This window comes from Podarcis pityusensis (genome assembly GCF_964106645.2).
Source record: "Podarcis pityusensis genome assembly, chromosome: 8".
Classification (NCBI taxonomy): Eukaryota; Metazoa; Chordata; class Lepidosauria; order Squamata; family Lacertidae; genus Podarcis; species Podarcis pityusensis.
The window spans coordinates 48,718,596-48,742,780 of NC_138033.1; the positions used below are offsets into that span (position 1 = coordinate 48,718,596).

The following is a 24,185-nucleotide window of genomic DNA, read 5'->3' on the forward strand; positions in this document are numbered from 1 at the left end:
CCAAGAGGATTCCAGAAGAAGTTGCATGAAATGTGGTATGGTAAGAGAGTGCAGTGGTTGATGTGTTGCTCCTTCAAGGTCTGAGTTGTCCGTTTTGGACACCCTCTGTGGTGATTTCATGGGAATATGGTGGCTGGTCATTCTTCTTTCTCAGCTTCCCTTCCAGGTGGCTGAAGGACTTGAATATTTTGCAGAGGACGGGTGTTAAGAAGAGCTGGAAAGCTTTCCAAAACTGTAACGGTGGGGCAGAGGGCAAAGGAGAAAGAAAGCAAGAAATACAAAGATTCTGCAAATTAGACATATATTTGCAAGCTCCAGCTGCTTAAAAGAAGGTTGTTCCCATGAAGGATCCCTAGGTAGAGTAAAGGGAAATTACAGAACAAATCCTAGAATTGCATGAGAATCACACAGCTTCCCATAAGGCTTGTAGAGGGTGCAAACCGGAATGAGGGTACCGGGTATTAGTTGCATTTTGTAGTGCATACATGGCATGAAGGAGGAAACGTTACAGCTCCCAAGAATAGGTGGCTTGGGCCCAACTAAGGCCAGAACTTGGCAAGATCCACTTAAAGTGCCCAAAGGTGGGCAGCCATCTTGATTTCCATCAACAAAACCCCAGCAGCTTTTCCAAGGATCTACTCCTTAAGCAAATGCCGAGCAGCAGGAGAAGGAGGCCAGGGCACCAGTGTCAAACCCTCACACAAGAGGCACAGTGGCTGAATGGCATGGAAAGGGAGAGAACAGGAGAGAGCATCTAGTGTGTTGTGGAACTTGTAATTTTTCAAGAAACAAAATAAATAATCATCATCATCATATCAACAGGCCTGAACCTGCAGCCACATAATGCTGTAAAGTTCTTATCCAAGTCACATGATGGGCTCAGAGACATGGGGGGAAATAAGAGAATATACAGCAAGGGTACCTCCTACTCAACTGCTCCAGAGATCTCTTTGCCTACCCTAATTTCCTGCCACAGTACAGCAGGTGGAAAAGAAAGGAATGCAAAGGAGCCTGTGAAAAGGTTAGGAAAGAGGCAACCAGGCTGTGTTTGTTGCATGGTCTCTCTCCCTTTCCCCGCATACCCCACTCACACAGGCAGAGTTGCCCAGTCAGAACTCTCACATTTAAAGGAACACTTCCTGATGAGAAGCAAAGGGGCATACTAACATCTGAATCTCATGGCAGTTAGCCACAGATCAAAATTTTTAACATGATTCTTAAGTGAGAGAGGCATGTTCAGAAAATAAGCCCGGGGCTACAGAGCCGTGTTGGAGAACAGCTTCCTGGCTCAGGGAGGATACCGAGTGGCTGCTGCTCGTGTAACACACACACACACACACACAATTATTTACACTGTCTGCAAAGTGCTGGTTTTGGTTTGTCCCCACTCAAGCACTAAACTTCAGGGGGGCAGGGAAGGAAAAGCAAGCATGCTAAGCTGCTACTACCTTGGCCAGCTGTCCTCCAAATATACAGACCTATGTTGCAAACTATGCATAACATACGGTGGAAGTTTCATTTGTGTGTGTGTGTGTGTGTGTGTGTGTGTGTGTGTTCATTTTGGTAAAAAGGCCTCCTTGAGAAGTGCATGCCGTCTCGAGCTCTCGTGGCTCCAAGGATGAGTGCTTTGCCCTCAAAATGGGAAACGTGAATCCCTCCCCCTTCCAGCTGCCAGAAGAAGCCGCCATCATGATGTAAGTAACTGGATGTTCTTCAACATTTCATCGAAAGCCTCCTGTGAGGGAGCATCTGCGTTCTGGAAGGAGTCCTTGATGCGGCTGTAGAGACTAAAAGACTGCAGCTCCAGCCAGATGAAGCCAAAACGGTCGTCATCAAACAAGACAAAGACGCCAGGTGTTCGCTCAGGGCTGGTGAAGCCATGGCCAGCTATGAGCCCTGTGCCGTAGAAACTAAGAACAAAAGAAAATAAAGGATGCAGTGATATACCTCCCACAGGAAAATCCAGGCATCACACACCTTGCCCCATCAAACAGAACTGCCAGGTTACCTGGCTTCCATGTTGACACAGAGATTTCCAAGAATTAACATGTCCTTGCAAGGCCTATGCTATGTGACTTCCAGAGTTTCAAGCTCCCTGTCTCCTCTAAAAAGCATTAATCCAATATATGCTAATAGCTCCAACCAGAAGTTCCTCCCTGCTTCATACCCTGATAGAGCAGCAGCTCTTTTCTTGGAAAGACTGGATCTCCTGGAAAGGGCTGGAGGTGGGGTTATTTTGTGCTTCTCTTTCTCTCTTTTCAATAATATTGTATTTGCTGCATTAAACAATTTTTATTTCCACCAGATTTTTAAAAAAAAATATATTTTAAATTGTGCTTTATTATTGCTTTGTTATTTTCTGGTGTTATAATGTTATGATCTGGTAATGCTTTCATCGTATTTTATGAACTGGCAGAGTTTAGGAATTGCCTTATAAATGCATTATTAAGTCACCTTGGGTAAAATTTCTTTTTAAAGGGAAGGGCAGAAATCATAATAATTGGAGCTTCTGTCATACATTGAATTAAATAAATGAGGGGAGAGGAGAGAATATTTTCTATTCTGGGAGCAAATACTTTATAAAATATTGGGTCTGGTTGAACTGGACAGAAGCCCAAAGGATATTCATGGGCAATTTGCTCCACATCCTCAAGGGATGCCCCTTGAAACACAACTCTTGGCTTTTCGTATTTACCATGCTCTGCAGGTCCGAGGGTAATCCTCATTCCTGGATGCAATGCCACCAGGCAGCACAAAAGGGCATGAGGCTGGGGGAGATCCCTGGGCCACGGCTCCCTCTTCAGTTGCAGGGCCTTCTGCTCCTCTGCCTGCTTCCTGCTGAGAGGGGCCTGGCTGTGGCTGCTCCTCTTCCTCTTCCTGGGCCTGCGGCTGGTGCTCCTTTTCAAGGCCAGCCTCCTCCTCCTGCTGCTGCTCTCGCCGCACCTGCTCCTGCACTTCCAGGACAATGCGGGAGAGTTCGCTGAAATTGCTCAGGTTTTCAATATCAGGCAGCTGGATGGGATGCGCCAGGTCAATCTCCACTGTCTGCTGGCCAGCTGGGATGTTAGGGTCACCCTGGAGGATAGGCAGGAAGGAAAGAAAGAGAGCAGAATGACTTTGCTATGAATGCTAATGGCCACTGACTCCATCCCATTCCAGTGCCTTGAACAGCCTCCTCATCCTTGCCAAATCAGTTTCTCCTCGTTCCCTTCCCCAAACCCTTATTTGAAACAGAACACATCCTGAACTACTGTGCCTTGCCTTGCCTGTATATTGTGGTACTAGCAAATCTCTCTTCTCCACTCTGTTCATCACTTTCAGTAGGTCTTGCCCACTTCCTTTGCCCTGCTAGTCTAAGAAGCTGTACTATTTGTTTACTCATTGAGAGCTGGTGTAATGTAGTGTTTAGTCGTGATCTAGAACTTGGGAAGCCATGCTGTACATTATGCTGTACATAATGTTATAAACTTCTATCTTGCCACCTCTTTCTCGCTTTTTTCTCAACTAAAAAGTCCCAAACGATGCAACCCTTTTCCTCAAATGGGAGTTGCTCCATTCCTTTGATCATTTTGTTTGGCATGGCAACAGTGACAATACATACTTGAACAGGGAAAGCCAGATGCTCACTGTGATTTTAGTTCCTTTGGCCTTTTTTCCATGGAAGCTGAGCATGACTATTTCAAGACCATGGCTCCCATATGTCCCCTTGAAAAGGCCTGGCTTGATGAGATCAACGGCACTCCGTGGAGGGAGGTAGATGCGTCTGTATGTCAAGCAGTTGCTGGAATATTAAAAAGAACCACAGCTTGATATAATGCAGGTAGGCCACCACCTGTTTGGTGCAATCTCTGAATCACTGACAAGGCATACAGTTTGGCATCTGACTAGATCACCTTCTCTGTTTTAAAAGCAATGATGCCTTCAAAAATCAAAACTCTAGCTCTCTTGCATGTTGAATGCAGCTTTGCCATGCGTGAGCAGAATCTGAAAGGGACTCAAATTAGCAGAGTGAGTTTCTGGTAGGGAGATGATTGAAAACCATGTTGCTGTGCACGTTTGGCCTTCCCACTGTACCCACCTTTTGAAGATGGGGAACAGAATTTGCCAAAACAAACCAATTCATTATTTTTATCTGTAAGCTTCCTTGAGTCCCACTAGGTAAAAAGGTGAGGTAATAATAATAATGATGATAATAATAATACTTCTGCAAACCTTTGGGCTCACCCAAGTCTGCTGATACCTCCTGATCTTGTGAATGGATGGTACTGTTTAGTGTACATAAACAATGGCATGTAAACCAGAACATTGGAACTAGAAGGAATTACGATGATTACAAAGGCATCGTAAGTCTCCACTGTTCTCTGAAGCAAAAAGCAACCACACCTAGATAGTGCACCCCTTCCCTTTCAAATGTTATCACTGTTTGGGGAGTTTGCAACTGTACTACTTTACTTGAACAATTTATTCTAAAAATACAGATTTTTCTCTCTCTTTTTGACTGCAGAAGCAGGAGGAGGAAATAAGGGTCCTTCCCCGCCTCTTACTCATATTGACTGGTATAGATGAACTTCATCAAGATGAGCTCTTGCATGTGCTCATGGAAGATGTCTTCCAGAGTCCGCCCCCATTCCTCTCGCAGCCATGTCCGGAACTCCTACAACAGCACCCCAAAGAGAGAAGCAAAGTCAATGAGTTGCAATTGCCTGGGGCCCCTTCCTCCAGTAAGAAAGCACAGGTAGATATGAACAAGAGGCAATTGCTTTCCTCTGCTTTCATCAAGCTGCTCACCCATTAAATGCCCCTTCCTGTTACTGGACTACAAATTCTAGAATTCCAAACAGATGATCCATAAACTGATCTGTTTGCAGAGCCAAAGGCAGAATGATTTCACTCATTTAAACACAATAACTGGGTGCTTCCAGACACAAGCCTTCTTAAGGCCATTGTTGACTGTGAAACCACAGCAGATCTTCCAGACTATTGTAAATGAATCCCTTGCCCCCAACAGTTGTTTTGTTTTGTTAGATTTTCTGTTTCAGGTGGTGGAACAGACAGGTGGAGGAAAAGGCACACAGTACTTTCAGAAGAATGACACCATCATGTGGAGTCGCAGTAGAAAACACTGAACTGTGGAGAAGCCATCTCTTACACACATTTCCAAAGCTTTGTTTCAAGCATTTGCTTTAAGATGGAAGAATAAAAAAGAATCTGCTTCTGCAAGCATGGCGTCGTTTTAGTGTTACGATACGCACTGAACCCTCAGAGGATACGGATAGCCTAATTCATCCTAATGATCTTGCTGCAGACAGCATGATTACTTGTCAGCCGTGGAAGAGGATTTCTCACCCCACCCCCACAAATTCCCAGCCCTGCTTGCTTCTTGACAATGAGCTGCTCGATCATGAGGCATATTCGTGCCAGAGCACAGCAGTAGCATTTCAGCCTTAACTCTGCATTGCCAACTGTGGCTTTAATCCCCAATCGCAGATAACTGTCTCTTCCTCCCTAGTCAATACAGGGCAACAGAGCCTAATTCATCAAGCCTCTCTGTGTGCCTGTGCACATGCCTAGGCCTGCACATGTGCAATTAAGACTGAAATAAAACATTCTGTGAGCTAACTTCCTTCCCAGTGGCACTAAATTACCACATATGTTGAAAAAGCCCTATCTCAGATTAACAGTTGCTGGTGGTAACTTTGCTAATGGCCAAGTTTTCAGTGCTTACATCAACAATGTTTATATAAAGAAGACATCGGAAGCTCGTCTTAGAGCAGGTCTCCCTTCTCTTGGAACCTTCGTCTCAAGGTTTTCCTGGGAAAGGTGGAACAGCATTTTCCTGCCTTCTCTATTTTAAACAGGAGTGCCCAAATGTCACACCAGAGGTTGTGTGCAATCTCTCCCTCATTCCTCTGCTCCATTTTCAGAAGCAGCCTTATAATATTAAATGAGATGGGGTCAAGGCATACCACCACCACTCCTTGCAAACAGATAGTTATGTTCCATGTGCATTTCTCCCATAAGATTTGAAAGTTGTTTGCCAGGCAGTATGGGGAGAAATGCATATAGAACATAGCTTTCTGTTAGCTGCGCGATCCTTTGGATTGTGGCCAGAGCAATAAAAGTTTCAGTTCTTTAAGAGCCCAACTCAAGGGAGCTATAAGTCACTCCCTGGCTAGCAATGCAAAGCACAGATCACACTGAATGACACTGAAGCACCTGGACAGCAGCTGACGGTTGAATCAACAAGTGACCTTTGGCTTCCAGGTACTGGGGGAAGAAATCTAAGCCATGGGAAGTTTACACAAGAAACCCTGAATCCTATCCCTGCTGGGGCTAATGGGCGTTAAAGTACACTATATGGGGGGGGGGCACAACAAGTTGACAACCCCTGCTTTAAAGTAGTAATCATCCAACAGGCTGAAAAGCAGCTCAGGGTATCTTCATTACACAGGGCCTACCTCTTGCCTTCCTCCTGACATTCGGTGGTGATCCGTCTGGTTGCACTTTGTTGAAAACTCATCCTTTTTCACAATCTGTAGATATTAAACAGCAGTATTAAGCATTACAGGGCATAAATCCTCAATGAAAACAGACCCACAAACAGGCTAAAAATTACACTGGCACAGAAGGCCTTAAAAAACAAGTCTTCATTTTGCAGCTGCGGCAGAGTGGATAGGTAGCTCACCTGAATATGCCCACTGTGGGGTCCCTTGTGGCCATACATGCACTCCACTGTGGCACTCTTTCTTTCCATTAAGTGGATCCTGAAGAGCGGCTTGACTCTCATTGGATCATCCACATGAGGGTCATGTGGGGGCAAGTACATCCAGCCAATAATGAACAAGCCATCTACCTGTCACAGACAAAGTAAGGAGAGTCTTTCTTTTCAGTCACTGTAGCACCTTGAACAAACCCCTGCTCTATGCAACATGGCAGAGCCTCTATACTCACCACTACGTTCAACAGCCCCCCATATGGTCCGATGTCTGGCTGCCAGAGTCCCAAGATGTGCCGGTATCTGTGGAGCACTGGAGAATTGAAGAAAAAGCAAAAGATAATCAAATGGTACACAGAAAGCTAAAGGGAGGGGAAATACTGAAGCAAAGGGAGAGTTTCAGTGGTGTCAAAGAGCTCCCTGTACAGCAGGGCTGTGTGTACTTGGCAATAAATCCAGATACCAAGATTCTATGCCCTGGGTGTATCATGCAAATCAAAGAACCCCTTGCACCTATTCTACTCATTTTGTACAATTTATTCCCTGTGCAAAACACAGGGAAGAGGAAGGACTGCAGGACAGTCAAGATCTCCCTTCAACATTAATGGGAATCTCAGAGATAACAAAGGCGTATCTCTCAGTTTAAAATGAGAACTGAGAAGCAGCTTGGGGAACAAACTGGATCAGAGCAGCAGAGTGTAGTGTAGTGGTGGGGAAGAAGATTTCTTAAAGCCCATCCCTCTATGTCATTTCCCTAGTTAACCCTTCCCTCTGCTAATAATTTTGCTGAGTGTGTAAGAGACAAATACACAGATTTCTCTTTAGTATGGTAAATAGCAGTTGGGTGTGTGTGTTTGATCAGGGAACATCCCCTCCCACTGTGCTCCTGCCTTTACCTAACTGAGCCCCTTCCCCTACCACTGCTTTTAAGCTTTGAGAAAAGCCATCCAAAGATATGGTCCTGGATTTCCCAACTTCACGCTTTTCTTTTTTAGCCCCTCCTTTGGCTTCTTCAGCTCTGGCAATGGGAGAGAAATGTTGCACCAGGGAACCTTCCTGCTTTTCCCTCTCTTTGCCCCAAATTCACAGCTTGTAGCACTGCCCTCTTCAGTGGTGCTGACTGCTGCTCTTTCGCCCTCAGCCATGTCTCAGGCAGGGAGAAGGGTGCTGGCACTTGATCCTTGTCCAAATCATCTCTCGCCTGCCTGTCCTGCAAGCTGGGGGAGGCTCCACAGAGAGCCAACACTGAGAAGAGGAAATGGGCTCCTCCCCTAGGAGTTTAAAGGGCCTTCAAACTATGCTTCCACCCTCAAGGGAGAAATCTCTAACTAAAGTAAAAGTAAAAAAGGTAGAGAAGGCTCTTTCAGCACCACTGCAGTCATCAGAAACATATTCTGCATTAAAGAGGTCAGGGTGTTAACATTACACTACTCAAGGGAGACGCCAGTTAAAGCAGTGCCTTGGTCAAAATAAGGGACACTTAATGTCATCATGCCCTTTGCAAGGGAGGCCTATGCAAAGGAAAAGGCTTTCACCAAAGGGATGTTTATGAGCTGCTTTCTAAGAAAACTGACAATCCTGACAGAGAGGGTTTGCTCAAGACAATACGTTAAGTCACGCAAACATACCACTGTGAGTATCAAGGTCCCCCTGAACTTTTGAGACACTTCACTGAAACTCTCCCTCTCACAGCAGAATGGAGTTAAGAAGGAAGGGGTTATCTGGGGCTATTCTGCCTAAAGTTAGGGAGGAATGAGAGGCAACTGAACACAGGACAGAACACAGTTGTAGCTGTGGAAATCAGAAGCACAATTTCAAAATAAAAATATTAACGTGAATGAGACAATGCATTATTTTGATGAGCACTCTGTTTCAATAGGTCAGCAATCATCTGGGCAAGGCACTTCTTTCTGTTTTTATTTGGGATTCCCAAGCTGGAAGAAGCAGCTGTCAAATACTAAAAGCTTTGCTTCTAGCATCTGTAATGCTCATTGGTCAAACAGAGGCAGGCCCCAACTGCTTTAAAGCATCCACTTTGCATGCAAAAGATCCTAGGTTCATCTCCAGGTACAGCTGGGAAACCCTGAAGAACCACTGCCAATTGGTGTAGACAGTAATAAGTGAGAATAATGATCTGATTTGGTATAAGGCAGCTTCCTATATTTCTGAATGGTGACTAGCCTCACTTTCCAATTCCTTGCAGGAAGTGTGACTGAAGAGTCACTGGAATGTAAGTCTACTCAGAGAAGACCCACTGAAACTAATGAACCTAAGTTAGTCATGTCTGTTAACTTCAACTGGCCTATTCTCGGCAGAGTTACTACTGGATGCCACCCACTGAGTCAGCATAGTTCATATCCCCATACGACTGGGGGAACTAAGCAAGACTGAGCCTTAGCACTTTTAAAGAAATCAAAAACTACCCATGTAAATCAGTCACTAAGCCAGAGGAACACCAAAAGAGTCTCCTGTAGTTCACCCAAGCTCATCCATCCCATTGCTTCTCAAGGGCAAGGTTACCACAGGACAAGGTTGCCACAGGTTCCCAGCCTACCTGCTTTACAGCCCAGTTCAGAGGCTATCATCAAGCCAAAAGCAGGCTCACTTCAGAAAACAGCATTCCAAATATGTTCCTGTCATGCACACAACAGTTTAGCTTATGTCATAAAGTAAAAAGCCCACTGTGCCATTGGAATAGCTCCCATTCATAGAAACACAGGAAGTTGCCTTATACCAGGTCAAACTGTTTTTCCATCTAGCTCACTGTTGTCCACTCAGACTGGCAGCTGCCTCTGGCAGAGGTCTTGCCCTCATCTGCTTTCCTAATCTTTTTTTTTTTTTTTTTTTTTTAACTGGATATGGCAGGGTTTGAACCTGGGCCCTTTGGCATGCAATGGTGGTACCCTGACACAAAGCTTTAGCTCAGCCAATGTCAGGAATCTGCTTCACACAAAACTAATGCACTGAGCAATCCAAGTTTCAGATATACTTTTGCAATTATACCTATAGAGCCTTCAACAGCTCAGGACCGTAGTACCTCAAGGATCACCTATTTCCATATGAACCTACCTGGACTCTGAGATCATCTTCTGAGGCCCTTCTTTGTGTGCCTCCTCCACAAGAGGTCCAGAGGGTGGCAGCATGAGAATGGGCCTTTTCTGCAGTTGCTTCTCATTTATAGAATGCTCTCCCCAGGAAGGTTTGTCTGGCGTCTTCATTATACACTTTAGGCACCAGCCAAAAATGTTCCTCTTTAACCAGGCCTTTAGAGCTGACTGACATCCAATGCCCTTTTAAGATGTGTTGCGGAGTGGGGGTGTTATTGAGTTGTTTTTGTTTTGATTATATATTATATATTTTGTGTTTTTATATTGTGATTTCATGTTGTAACTGCCCTGAGACCTACGAGTATAGGGCAGCATACAAATTTAATAAATAAGGCAAGGCAAAATAAAATAAAATAATGTGGTCAGGGGGATAAATGGCAGAATAAAGGGTTAGGAGCTTGTGCACTTCTAAATGGGACCTTTTACAAGAGCACATCTGTCCCCCTGCACAGCTCTGATACATTTCAATCTTACTGGTAGTGTTTATTTCTTTAAGAGGCAACAATTCCAGAGACGCAGCCTTTTCCAACATTGCATTTCCAATCTGGGGGCAGCTGTGTATGTTAAATGGTTGCCCGGCTTGCAGCTCTTCGTTACCCAAAGCAAAACCACAGACTATTCATCCTGAGGGTTAATTGGCATTTTGGGGAACCCATGACCTAGAAGCATGTGAGCATCACATGGATGGAGCAGTGTGAATATATGGTAATGTGGATTTCTGAGCAGCTGCCCAAGACAGAAGGAGTTGTTTTCATAAAATAAAGTTTCTATTTCACAGTGTCTAAAACCTCCAGACTGTTTAGACTGTGCTTCTTTCCTTTCACTATTATTTTACAGAGCTGAATATGTAATAGGCAGCCTCAAGATCCATTTTGGACCAAAATGAATGTACCAGCAGTGACTCTCAAAAACCCACTGATTTATTTTCCAATCAAACTCACACAAGAACCTGATGACTCAATGAAGAACTCACTGAATGAAAGCAGCTTACCAAGGGCTAGGAACACAGAGTTGCTGCTCAATATTTTTTTCCTTCTGTTCTTTGGTAAAAAAAAAAAAGCTACATGATTTCCACTAGAACAGGGGTGGCCAATTAGCAGATTGGGATTCAATTTCAGAATTCCAGTTTATGTTTTAGGGACTGCTACCCTTGCTGAAATGGAAAAACAGCACACACTTACATGGGAAGACCATAAGTTTCTGGCTTCCCAGCATGGATGTCACAATTTCCCAGTGCTTTCTCTGCTGCTCTAGAGGACCCTGAGTTATTGATCTACATCCCCTTGAATCTCTTTTTGGGACGGCAGAGATGCTTTGTTAGAAAGGAACTGCTTTGGGACCCAATTCAAAAGGGTCTCATGCTAGAGGCAATGGCTCTTTCCTCTGAATTACAGTGGTACCTTGGGTTAAGAACTTAATTTGTTCTGGAGGTCCGTTCTTAACCTGAAACTGTTCTTAACCTGAGGTACCACTTTAGCTAATGGGGCCTTCCGCTGCTGCGCGATTTCTGTTCTCATCCTGAAGCAAAGTTCTTAACCCAAGGTACTATTTCTGGATTAGCGGAGTCTGTAACCTGAAGCGTCTGAGAAGCAAGAAGTTTTCTCACTTGGCTTAAAGACAGCAGTATTCTTGCTACAGCCAGGAAGCAACTGGGAGGGACTTCCCAGTCAGGGGTCCTCAGATACTGGCTTAGCTTACTTAGGTAGGCTCTTACTTCTGGTCCAATCCCCTGGCAAGGAAAGGGGGTTTGGGAGACAGGCCAGGTCTTCTCTCAATTGTGCAAGGTAGGGAGAAGGTCAAAATCAGCAGCAAGACTCCTTTTTCACTGCTCAGAAAAGGCTCCTACTATATCTTACCTGCTTGAAAAATGCAATGGAGTGAGCTCTCTGAGGTAGGGATCTACAGGATGTTAGGTGTCCATCTTGCCATAGGCGTGGGCAACCTTGCCCCTTGTGAGTAGATTTGTGAATGCCTTTCCCTGCAATAACCTGGAATGTAATTCTATCAAGCCGCTCCTGACTTGATGCTTCCTGAAAACTTCACTTTTCAGCAGTTTCTTTTGAGATGCCAACATTTCATCTTCCTGGGTCTCATCCCCTTCCCCTAGTGTTGATACAAAACTGTGAGTGGGACTACAAGCCTCTACCCAAACTCTATCCACCCTCAAGATGGTCCCATCTGCTCCTCAGTGCACTTTTATAGCTCCAGAGACCCACAGCTACTGCTACCTTATTTGTTTCTAGCACTGCTTACTCCTATACCTTGACATAGCAGTGGTAGTTAGCATTCTTTCTTAGTCTGCTGGATTTGGCACCCGCTGCTCTCAAAACATATCCGTCCCCCAAATGGCCCTGGGAAGCTTAGCTTGTCAATTAAGTGGTGAAGCAGGCACACTCCATGCTAACACAACGCAAAAAACATTTGCCAACGGAAGGTACATACGGCAGGTGTAAACATCTCTGTATTCCATGTGCTCGTAGTCGGGAAGGATTTTCATAAAACGCCCTGATTTCACTCGTGGGTTTATACCTGAGCAGACACAGCAGGGTGAGTATGAGAACTCTGGTCCTCTTTTTACCACCTCTTCTTACCACCACACCACCAGATGCTTTCAAACTTGGCATACTATTGTAGAAATGGAGGGTGGGAGAGGCTGGTCTGAAATAAGGGGCATCAGGGATGATCTCTTGCAGAGTTTGGTTTTTTTAAAATGAAATAACAGGAAATACTTTTAAGGGATTCTCTTTAAATCAGCAAAATATGGCTCACAGGATTGACTCCTTCAGCTCATGTTGCCAGTTGAAGGGTTGGGGATATTCAAGGATCTATCCCCCAGACAGTAAATTCAGTGTGTGTCCCTACAATAGAAGCACCAGACTTATACATCACTGGGGAATGGGGAGCTGCTACGCCTGCTAATCATAAACACTCATGTATAAAAGAGTCACACAGAGTGCTGATGCCTTTTAGAAATGTATTTAAGTTTAGAGAGATGGGAAATAGAGGTAATGCTGCTCTAAATCTTGACATTTCTGGAGTGCATGTAAGTGCTAAATGAACTAATCTCAATATGGATTTACAGATAAGAGAAACATTGCTGTTGACACACAGCTCTGCTGTGGTCTAGACTATTGAGTTGCTCAAGTTAAAAATTCACTTTCAAATTCACTTTCAACAATGAAACTCAAAAAGGATCCCAAGCGCTTGAAACTTACGTTTGGCATATACATCTCGACAGGACACTCCTGTGATCTCCAGCTTTCGCAGGTTCTCGCAGACACCATATTCTGCAATTAAATAGGTCAGGTCATACCATCTGCTGTCCAGAGGTAAGGATGTCCAGCAGCCTTTTCCATTAGAATCCTTGGAGCTTCCACTTAAGAAAGCCCTTGCAAGCTTCCACCTTTATTTTTAATCACCCTGGCACTATCAGCTCTAGAATACAGTCAAAAAGCAACAAAAAGCCCAGCATCTCCATGTGTTTTTCAATCTCTGTCCTAGCAGTCATATTTGTTGTTTTAAGTCCAGAATATAAATTCAACTTTTTAAAATGTTTCCTAATAATTGCTGAAAGTGTAAACAGGTAGATGGGTTTTTTTTCATATGTGGTGCACTTGCAAGAAAGCGAGGGTATTTTGGGAAGTGATACATGACAAAATAAAAAAGATGTTTAAAATGAGTAGATATAAAAAAAAGCCTGAAACATTTCTGTTAGGAATCATAGGGGCAGAAATCCCAAAAAATGTTAAAGCTGTTTATCAGCAGCTAGGATTCTATATGCGCAGAAACAGAAGATGTTCCAACCAAAGAAGAATGGATAAGTAAGATAATGGACTATGCAGAACCAGCAAAATTAAGAGAATCTAACGATGAGTGTTCTATGGAAGAATGGATGCCTTTTTTGGACTATTTAAATAAATATTATAATATGATGAACTTGCAAGTAGGATTTGAGCTATGAGCAACAGAAGTAATTAGATTATAATATTGTGATTTAATATATAGAAGATAGGGTGCAGCAGAAGGGGAGAAACAACAACTCCATGGAAAACGGGGTGGTGCAAATGCTGTGGAGACAACATGAATTGCAAAACAATATGGAACTGGACAGGAAATGGACACTGGCTTACTGAAAGGTGACGGATGGTGGAGAAGATGGCACAGATGGCAGCACACGCAAGATGAAAAGAAAGGAAAGTGGCTTGTCTTTGCTGTTAGGGAAAGTAAGGGTTCTCAGGGGGTTTTTGAATCACGTGTTAAGGAAATCACTATATGGTATATGGGATAAATATGGGATAACCCTGGTGGTTATCTCCACTTGAAGCCTTCACAGGAAAGAAAACGAAACATGAATAAGAATTGGGCAACATACAAAGATTTATTAGAAGAGGATAAAATCCAGCTAAAACTGAAAAAATCTTACAGGTTAGTTACAATACCACCAATTGAAAATCTTTAAGGCTGATAAAAAAATAGGTTTTGTGATGGAAATTTTGGAATTAGAAAAAGGTTTATTAAAAAATAAAGAAAAACAACTTTCCAAAATGTACACATTATTATTAGATTGCGAAGTAAAGGAAGAAGAGGTAAAATAAGTCATGGTTAAGTGGACAAAAGATTTGGTTACAATATTCAAATGGAGGAATGGGAAAATTTATGGAGAAGGGAATTGAAATTCACAGCCTGCTTCACTATAAAATAAAATTTTATGAAGATGCTATACAGGTGGTACATCACCCCCAACAAACTGTCCAAAATGTACAGAACCAACTCAAATTTATGCTGGAGGTGTAGAGAGTTAGAGGGCACGATGTACCCCATGTGGTGGGGTTGCAAAAAAATAAAGAGCTTTGGGGAACTTATATACAATAAATTTTTAAAAAACTGTTCAAAATAACGTTCAATAAGAAACCCAAAACCTTCCTATTAGGCACAATGGCATCAGACATCCCAAGGGAGAAAAGAAGGATTTTTTTTAATGCAACAACGGCAGCAAGGATGCTGATTGCCAAGGGATGGAAAGGAGATAAAACTCCATCAAAAGAGGAGTGGCAAGTAAAAATGCTTGAATACATGAAACTAGCATACTGTATATGACAAAAAAGATCAGAGATTGATCAACCGAAAAGTTCAAAAGAGAATGGGAGATCTATAGACAATATTCAAAAGAACAGTGTCCCCATAAAAAAACTTTAGAATGCTTCGAATAACACTCAGAATTGATTAAGGTATAAAGAAGTCAAACAATATTTAATAAATATTGTATCTGAAGAAGTGTGCTTGCACACGAAAGCTCATACCAAGAACTAACTTAGTTGGTCTTAAAGGTGCTACTGGAAGGATTTTAATATTTAATAAAGACAGAGTTTATTGAAAAACAGAGGCAAGTAATTAGGAAAACAAAGAACCCATATCAAGGAAGTTGGAAGTTGATGGTTGGAACATTTCTGTGAATTTGTGATGTATTGTTCTACTGTTTTTTGTTTGTAAGAGATGTATCGTGCTGCTTTTGTTTCGTCGTCTTTCCTTTTTCTTTATTCCTTTTTGCAAGCTTTTGTTGTGTGTATGTTTTGATTTTAAACCAATAAAGATTAATTTAAAAAAGAAAAAAGAAAAGAAAGAAAAGTTAATATAGAAGTAATAAGTAATGCTTTAAAGTGGATAACCTCTTTTGTACTTTAAGGGAATATGTTATTGTTATGTAAATATATGAGCAGGAATTGATCAAATAATAATTAATAATTGTAAATTGAATATAATGTAATTTCAAGCAGCAATGGGAGGGAAAGAGGACACACCTAGGACGAAGTGTGGGAAGTCAAGTTTCTGGGGAAATTGTATTGAATTTGATGTAATTTGGCACTGATTTATTAAAAATTGGGGAAACTAATAAGAAAAGGAAATGAAAAAGAAAAGGAAAACAGGGTGGGATGTTGATAAAAATAAAGAGAAAAGATGAAATTGCATCTTGATTTTATAGATTAAAAATATTGAAACTTAATAAAACTCATTGGGGAAAAAGCTTTTAAAACTGGGTTATTCAGCTTCCATTTCCACTTCTATAAAATGACAGTAATGGCATACCAGTGCATTTGGAAGAGACTCTGCCCGCCCGCCTGCCTACCCTGCCATGCTACTGACTCCACGTGTATATGACTTAATATGTCTTGTTTTACTATGGCTGCCAAGATGTGCAAAAAACAAAACAAAATCATGGCGTAGCAGGGGATGAGAATGTTAGGCCACAACACATGGCTTTACTGTAAATTTAAACAGAACTTGTTGGGGGGAGCGTGCGTGATCACATTTCTAACCCCCAGCATCAAAATTCTAAGCATTCAGCAGGATTGGTCCCCACCAATCCCATGTAATGAAGGATCCCTGAGTGTGTTGGAACATGGGCACAGTGCAGCCTGCTCCCTGGCCAATCAATGCCATGGCAATGGCACCCTCTCAGTTCATTGCACTGCATATTGCTGGATGTTTCTAACTATAAACACACACAAATGGTTTTTGCTACATTTTGAAAAAGAAAAACAATTCACAGGAGTTAGGTCAATTTACAAAACTGCTACAACCACCATGGGGGAGGAAATAAATGACAAAACGGAAGGCACCCACAGCCACTACAGACCACATGCCCGTCTACCAGTACCAAGAGTCTATTTGTTCCAGGCCTTAGATGTACTAGTTAAAATCAGACCAGCTTTCTAAAGTAGAGGATTTAAACTGCAGCTTTACACTTCTAGCACCTGCTAGACATCAGACACCAAAGATCTTCTGACACAAAGCTCATCCATAACTATAGTGGCTGAGGGTTTACCCATTTCTAAATTAGTGATCACAGCCTCTGACTTGCAGAAGCCATTTCAGGGTACACCATATGATGTGTTTATTTGCACATATGTCTAAGAGAGACTGTCACACACTATTTTAAAGAGAACCTGGGTTAGAAACTGTGATATGAAAGCTAAGAGCTAAATGGCACCTTAAACCTCCATTATGGGAGCAACAACGGAATGTCTAGGCGCACTTTTTTTATAACAATACCTGTAATACAAAGCTCAAAATGAATGAATTGCAGCTAAAATATTATGTCCATTTTTCACATGGTCTAGTCCTTCCCCTGCTCACCCCCTAATATTCTTAAGGGGGGTCTCTTCTCCAGTCTTCAGAGAGAAGCTGGAAGTGAGGAGGCAGAAAAAGGTCCTCCTTTCCCTCTACTCTGCAGTTTTAATCTAAAATCGTAGGTGCAGTACTGTGCCCAGAGCTCAGAAACTGCTCACACTAATGAAATTCCCTGTCGCAAAATGCGCCTAGAACAATGGGAGTTTCAAACACTGAACAGAACTATAACACAACAAATAGGTTTCTAGTATAAGGGGCAAAATATTTTTAGATCTGGGTGCAGGTTAAGGCAAGCACTCTGGGCGTTAGTGAGTAGGTCCCTTAGCAATGGCTGGCGAGAGGAACAATATGAAGTGGAAAAGGTCAATTTTTTAAAAATTGTGCCAAGAAGCTGATCCAATCAAAGATCTCTCAATAGGCTCAAATGCACACAGATCACCCGTATATCTGAAAAGTTACTCCTTTAACTCACACCAAATTAAAAAAACAAAAAACAAAGCCTGTATTTACACAAGAGTGAGCTATCCAGTACCAAGACAACAGTCCTCAGGCTTTGCCAGTCTTGCTTTCTCATGATTCAGATTTGCTCTGATAATTCAATAGCTACAAGGGCCACCAGTATTGTTAACCCAGCCCTATTTTATTTTTAGAGTAGTCAGAAGTTTAACTGAGCAATGCGACTTCCAGCTGTGTGTACAGGATTGCAGCCTTAATCAATGTACGGCACATAGCAGTTTTAAACATGTTAAAGCAGCCTTTTCCAATCTGGTGACCATTACTGTTTTTCTACTATGCAGGATTGTTGTAAGGTTTTAGTGAGATAATGTATGTTAAGTGCTCTGAATATTGTAAAGCCAAGTATAATAGTCATTTATTCTGGATACGGGGGTGGGGTGGGGTGGGGACTGGATACTGGGGTAAAAAAACTCAGTGTATTTGATATAGCTACAGACCTCTAGAAAATCAATATCCTTTTTGCTTCCTACAATAGGCTGTTGCTTTTTTCTGTGAGAAATACTGCACTGTTACCCTTAAGGCTATTAAAACACACAAACAACCACTCTCGCTGCTGCAAATCACCAGAGAAAATTAAATATTAAAGCTGTTCTATGCAGATAGAAATGTATACTCCTAGCAACAAACAGAAACCACATACTATAATCTGGACATCTTCCGGGGAGATTAGGGTTCAAATCCCCATTTTGCCAAGAAGATCACTGGGTGACCTTGGAGAGGAGACAAATACCCTCTTCCTGAGCAACTTGGATGACAAAAATCTGATTAAATTAACAAAATTAGAGAAAATAGCCATGCTTTAAGTCTGTACTAGCAGGAAAGGCTGAAAACACCATGTAGTTTAACTCCCTGTTCAAAGGCAAGGTTACCCACTACTCCTGCCATAGTGTGGACCCTCCTCTGCCACAAGCAGGTGCCCCACAAAGATACTTGCTCAACAAGTAGCTCCAGATAAGTCAAAGTGAACACTGCATACTCGGATGGGATGGGCAGAACACATCCAAAGTCACTGCTAGTCTGATCTGAAGTAAATTCCTTCTTGGTGTGAGGAAACACCTTTGCTTATCTACTCTACATGAGCAAAGGTCTAACTCACTAGGGCATGGGTAGGCAAACTAAGGCCCGGCGGCCGGATCCGGCCCAATCCCTTCTAAATCTGACCCACGGATCATCCGGGATTCAGCGTGTTTTTACATGTGTAGAATGCTTTTATTTAAAATGCATCTCTGGGTTATTTGTGGGGCATAGGAATTCGTTCATTATTTTTTTCAAAATATAGTCCGGTCCCCCACAAGATCTGAGGGACAGTGGACCGGCCCCCTGCTGAAAAAGTTTGCTGACCCCTGCACTAGGACTTTCCTATTAGCTATCAGGTGTGGGCCAGGCTTGTTCCCTCCATTTCAATGAACAGCAAAGTGCTTGCGGTCAGGGTGGAACAGCTGGTTCAACTGCAGTCTAATCCTAATAGCTTCAGTCACCCTGTCTTGCATTCTAAAGCTACAGGAATCTGCAAAGCAAGTTGTTTGTTAGCCATTCATGCCCTCTGTTGAACTCAAGCCACTATTCACTTTGCCAGGAGGGCTCACTGCCACACCCTGGACACTTTCTTTTAAAGACAAAGGTCAAATCACTTAGCATTTAAAAACAAACAAATGGAGCATGGAAACTGTTGATTAATCAAGGTAAGCTGAGCTACAGGGAGGAGAGAGAGGCGCCAATTTGCTTCCACGCCCGGGGAACAGTCAGTACCACCTATTTATAGCTTTGCCCAAAAAGTGAATTGAAATCCACAGCTCCACAAAAATCGCAGAATCTACTTACTCGCAAACTCCAAAAAAGTAAAAGGGAACAAACATACAGACAACACAAAGTAGGCAGTTACCAGCATGACCCACAAGTGTACTCCAAGCCGCTCTGGAATTGCTGCATTGAGTGCCAACTGCCATGGTCTAGTTGCCCACATGTGCTATGAATCATCTAGTCCAATTCCCTGCAATGCAGGAATAGGTAGCTGTTCCATATGGGAATCAAACCTGCAACTTCGGTGTTATCAGCACCATACTCTAACCAACTGAGCTATGCAGGCTAAGTTGGACATGCTTGGGGAAATCTCTCTCTTCTTGATGAACTACAAGAGAGAAACAAAATTAAAAAAATCCTTCCAGTAGCACCTTAGAGACCAACTAAGTTTGTCATTGGTATGAGCTTTCGTGTGCATGCACACTTCTTCAGATACTGTATCTAAGAGAGAAAGGCCATTAAAAAAACTTGTAATTTCTGACACACGGCAGAGCTTGGGTTTTTAAGGAGAGAACAAAATAAGGCCATAATAAGATGCTGGCACATTTAATAGTGGGCAGTGGTGAAAAAGAAATAAACATTTCTGTCTTGGTGATGATTGCAAACCTGACTGCAAGGCAATTAGGGGGCTTCAGAGACAATGCTACCTGCATGAATGGGATTCTGTCATAAGAAGCGGAATTAGGCAGCATCTGCAACATGTGGCTTCTATATAAGCACTTATATTAGTGCCATAATACAGCAATACAAAATGCTGTATTGAATGGCTGTGAAGATGGTAAAATCACATTCTTTGTGGCTAAAATATTGAGTCTGATCATCTCACACTCAAATATGTGTTTCTAAATGGAAAATAAACAAATAAATAAACATGCACCACACTGGATGGCAACCATGTCTTATCTGACTCCAGCAGCTTGCATGCCAGTAACCCAAAACCTATTATCCCACTGTCTGGCATCTTAGCTCTGATGTCAACCCAAACCAGAAGTTAAAAACACCAACTCCACCACTACCAACAACTGTGCAATATCAAAACTCTCTAGCTGTACCTGTGGTTTGGGTCTGCCAAGCATGGTCTGTTTATGTTTATTTGCTGCTTTCTTCATTACTTTCTACATTAGGAAAAACATACAACGATCCAAGTCTTTCTCATAAAAGAAAATGGCTGATTAATTCCAAAAAAAGGGTATAAAATTATATCCAAGAACAGACAATCCATATTTAACCATAAATTAGGTTGTGGTTTTTGTTATCTATTTTTTTCCTAGCTCCATGCAAGCAAGTCATTAGATAATAATCTGTCTTGGCAGGGCAGACATTAAGATCCTTGAAGATTCAGATATTCTGTTTTATGGATGGGGGCTATATTAGATTTAGACAACCAGGAATATCCCTTCCAGCTATAGAAAAGGCTTAAGGAAAACAGAGCTTTGTACCCAATTTAGAAAACTGACGAGGCCTCTATGTACAACTGCCATGACATTAAGTGGCACAAAGAAAGATGCCACCCCTTTATTTTCCCCAATAACTGTGATGGAACTAAGATGGCACTTGCCCAAAATCATGCCAGGCAAGAAAGAATGCAGCAAGCTGAGGCAACATGATGCAAAATCCATTTAAAGTGTGTTCCAAGCCTATCCACAAGGATGAGTCAATGTTGGCAAATATCCTCAAATGAGGCTATCAAACAAATTAGAAATAAGTTCTTGCAGCTGCAGACTGCATTCTTAATGTACCCAAAGTCTCCAGCTCACCCAAATGCAGTTGCTGGCTGCACTCAGATGTCCAACCCCAAAGTTCTTCTTGGCAAGGCCAAAAAGCATGACTTCATAGCTGGCAACAGATACAGCTGGTGTGGGTCCTCACTAATGGGCCAGAGGGCATGAATCCATTTGCAATATGAAGAAGAGGAACAAAAAGTGCATGGCAGGATGTGATCTTGCTGGGAAATGTTCAATAGAGCACCAACTGAAGCAGGCAAGCAATCCCCTTAAATGTATTGTGGTTGGGGTTCCCAAATTTAGCAGTGCGGGTATAAGATGAATGAATGACAGCTGCCATCAATGTATCCTTCATACCACAAACTTCACCCTAGTCTTTGAACTCTCAATATCATCTTGGGCCTCGTATTTCCCAGGTGAGCACAGCAGCACTCTTCATCCCAAGCGGTGATTTGAGAAAACTGAGGAGATACCTCCATGCCTGGGTTCATCACTCTCAATCCAATAGCAAGCTAAGATTGCTGGCTAATCATCTTATAAATAAAAGCTGATGGGATGGACCCTTTAACATGTAAATAACATGTATAGTTGCCTCATGTTTTGCCAACTTGCAACTCACCAAGCCAAATGACTCCCATCCAGGGACAGCCCAGGACATTTTGCCACTAGAGGCAAAACAGAAAATGCTGCCACTGCATGCCTGTTGTGACCCACCTGAGTACCCACTGCCACCCTGTGCCACTGGGTGGGTGTGCAGCAACAGGCACACAGGGAAGGAGGCAGCAGCTGGAGTTTGCCACCCTGAGGAAACTGCCTCATGGGCAGGTTGGCCCTGAAGCTACTGAAGGGTAGCTTCCTTGTGTTGTTTGCCACCTATAATAAAAATATATATATAATTGGGGAGATGTCCAAGTACCCAACAGTTCACAGTACATAGTTGCTGGGCTGTTCTTAGCTTGCTGCGACACAGTTTTACAGACCTAGTTTATGTCATTGGTTTGTGATTTACATGTATTCGTACCTCATAAGACTGAAGTGGAGTTCTATAAACGCCAGCATTTTACATTACTAGAGCAGTCTATAAGTTGATGTCAAAACTAGTCTCTACCTATTTTCTGGATAATTCAGTATTCTATAAGTATTTTTTTATCAGCAATTTTTCTTGTACCTCAGTTTACAAGCTAGATACAGCAGAGCCTTCCTCTGGTCTACTTCACTTTGTACTGAAGCCTAAGTTTCTAGACTACTTTCTTTCCCAGTGGCTCATAGGATTTGAGATCCATGTTTTTGAGAAGAGCTTCTCCTGAACTTTTAAAAGATAAAAGGTCACAGTGCAAGGCACTCCTATGCCTCAAGTCTTTTAAGCAAATTTCAGCTGCCCTGCTTCTAATTCAATTACCCTGATGTTTTTAAAGCTTTGATTTTATGGGTTTCCCAAGATACAGATAGTCCCTTTCTTTTAGAATGCCTTTTTGTCTGGATAGTAAGAACTTCAGAAAAAGCAGCTCTGCCTGTTGTTTGCACTGCAAGAGGCAAAGACTCCTGCAGTACTTTAAAAACTAACAGATTTACTGTGGCAGAAGCATTTGTGAGTATCAGCTTTTGATCTGATGAATTCACCTGTAGCCCATGAAAGCTTTTGCCACAGTAAAAATCTGTTTGTCTCTAAGGTGCCACCAGACAGCCCTTTGCTGTTCTTTCTATCTGAACTACTAGCATTCATTTCCCAAGCAAAAACACCAGTGCCACATGGTATCCTCTTCTGCTGGCATCATCTGACCTACCCAGGCTGTGAACATACCATATATTTAAATCACATTCAAAGTTCCTCCCTCTAAGAATCCTGGGGACTGTTAAGGCCGGGTATTGATGAAGATCTGTGAGGGGTTAACTACACTTCTCAGGATTCTCTGGAGTGGCAGAATTTGCTTTAAAGGCGTAGCGTGTATGCAGCCTATGACCCCCACCATTGTTTGGTGAGATAAATGAACTCACCAGATTTAAGGCTTCCAACTCTCTGCGACTTGAGCCTTATTTTCCTCTATTTTGAGGCTTTGCCTCCTTCCTTTAACCTGCACCCCTTCTGGAGCTCCTCCACCCAAATCAGCTCTCTTCATTACTGCTTCCTCCTCCCACCTTAAACTTCTTCATACCAAGCCTTGCAGAGATCCAGGTCTGCGCATCTGTCTGTGGGCATGGACAAAGCTCCCCTTCTACTCCTGTGCTATATTGGGGAGGGGGGGGGAGAGATGGGAAGCGAGGATTCGGGTCGCCTCAGAAATGGGAGCGGGTTGCTACCTACACACGGAAGGAAGCTCACCTTCCTTGCACCTCCGGCGCCAGATGGTGTCGGTGCGGAGGATGCGCCTGAAGGCGCTGCAGACGAGGGCCAGGTTGGGCAGGTCGGTGCCGGGCAACGAGCCGAATATCTGCACCAGCAGCTCCGGTGGGAGGTCGAGGAGCGAGAGCGGAGCCCGGCTGCGAGGGCTGCTCTCGGCCAAGGCCGCCCCCTCGATGCGCTCCTCGGCAGCGTCGTCGTCCTCCGCCGCCGCCGCCTCCCCGCAACCGCCGCCGCCTCCCTCCTCAGGGTCCGTGTCTGGCTCGCTGCTGTCGCCCGCCGCCCCCTTTTGCTGAGCCCCCCGCCGCCGGCAGCCCCGCGCCGGGCCCACGCCGCAAAGCCGAGCGCAGACCGCCATGACGGACCAACGGGGCGAGCGCCTCAGCTGCGCTTTCTCCTCGCTCAAGCTGACAGTCGGGGTCGCCGGCACGCGTCGGGCCCCCCTCCCAGCCAATCGCAGGCGGGATCCGCCCCGTGGCCTGCAGTCCTCCGCCAATCAAGCGCGCCCTCCCCGCGCCCTCATTGGCTGGGGCCTTTCGCCAATCAGGGCCGCGTTCTTCCCTATCCTTCAGGCTCCAGGCCGGGCAAGGCCGTCCCAGCCCTTTTCCCTTTCCCTCAGCCTCCCTACTCGGTTGTTGGCTGTCAACGTGGCCACGCCCTCCCGAGCTGCTATTGGATGAAACGCAGGCCCGCCTGGCTACGCCCACCCGGCCGTGATAGATGCACTGCAGAATACGCCCGCAAGAAGGGAATCGAAAAGCCCCGCCTCTTTGGCCTTGTAGCTCCGCCTTCTTTGTTTACTCATACGGCTAGTCCTGTTCTTATTATCAATGGAGTTTTTTGTGTGTTTTTTTTGC

At 43.6% G+C, this 24,185-nt stretch overlaps 2 protein-coding genes across 3 annotated transcripts in view; one reads left to right on the forward strand and one right to left on the reverse strand.

The window, feature by feature from the left end:
* The window catches only part of FANCA (FA complementation group A), a 260,177-nt gene that overhangs the window by 106,703 nt on the left and 129,289 nt on the right, over window positions 1-24,185 (forward strand). The window lies entirely within an intron of this gene.
* On the reverse strand, window positions 285-23,718 carry FBXO31 (F-box protein 31). Of its 2 annotated transcripts, XM_081017814.1 has the most exons (10): window positions 23,311-23,718; window positions 13,038-13,109; window positions 12,265-12,351; window positions 6,952-7,028; window positions 6,686-6,853; window positions 6,459-6,533; window positions 4,545-4,654; window positions 3,628-3,781; window positions 2,696-3,075; window positions 285-1,910 (listed from the first exon to the last, which is right to left on the reverse strand). In XM_081017814.1, the coding sequence occupies exons 1-10, from the start codon at window positions 23,684-23,686 to the stop codon at window positions 1,688-1,690; spliced, it is 1,722 nt and encodes a 573-aa protein (XP_080873940.1). In that variant the 5' UTR covers window positions 23,687-23,718; the 3' UTR covers window positions 285-1,687. The 2 variants fall into 2 exon arrangements, with proteins under 2 accessions (XP_080873940.1, XP_080873941.1); XM_081017815.1 differs by lacking the exon at window positions 12,265-12,351.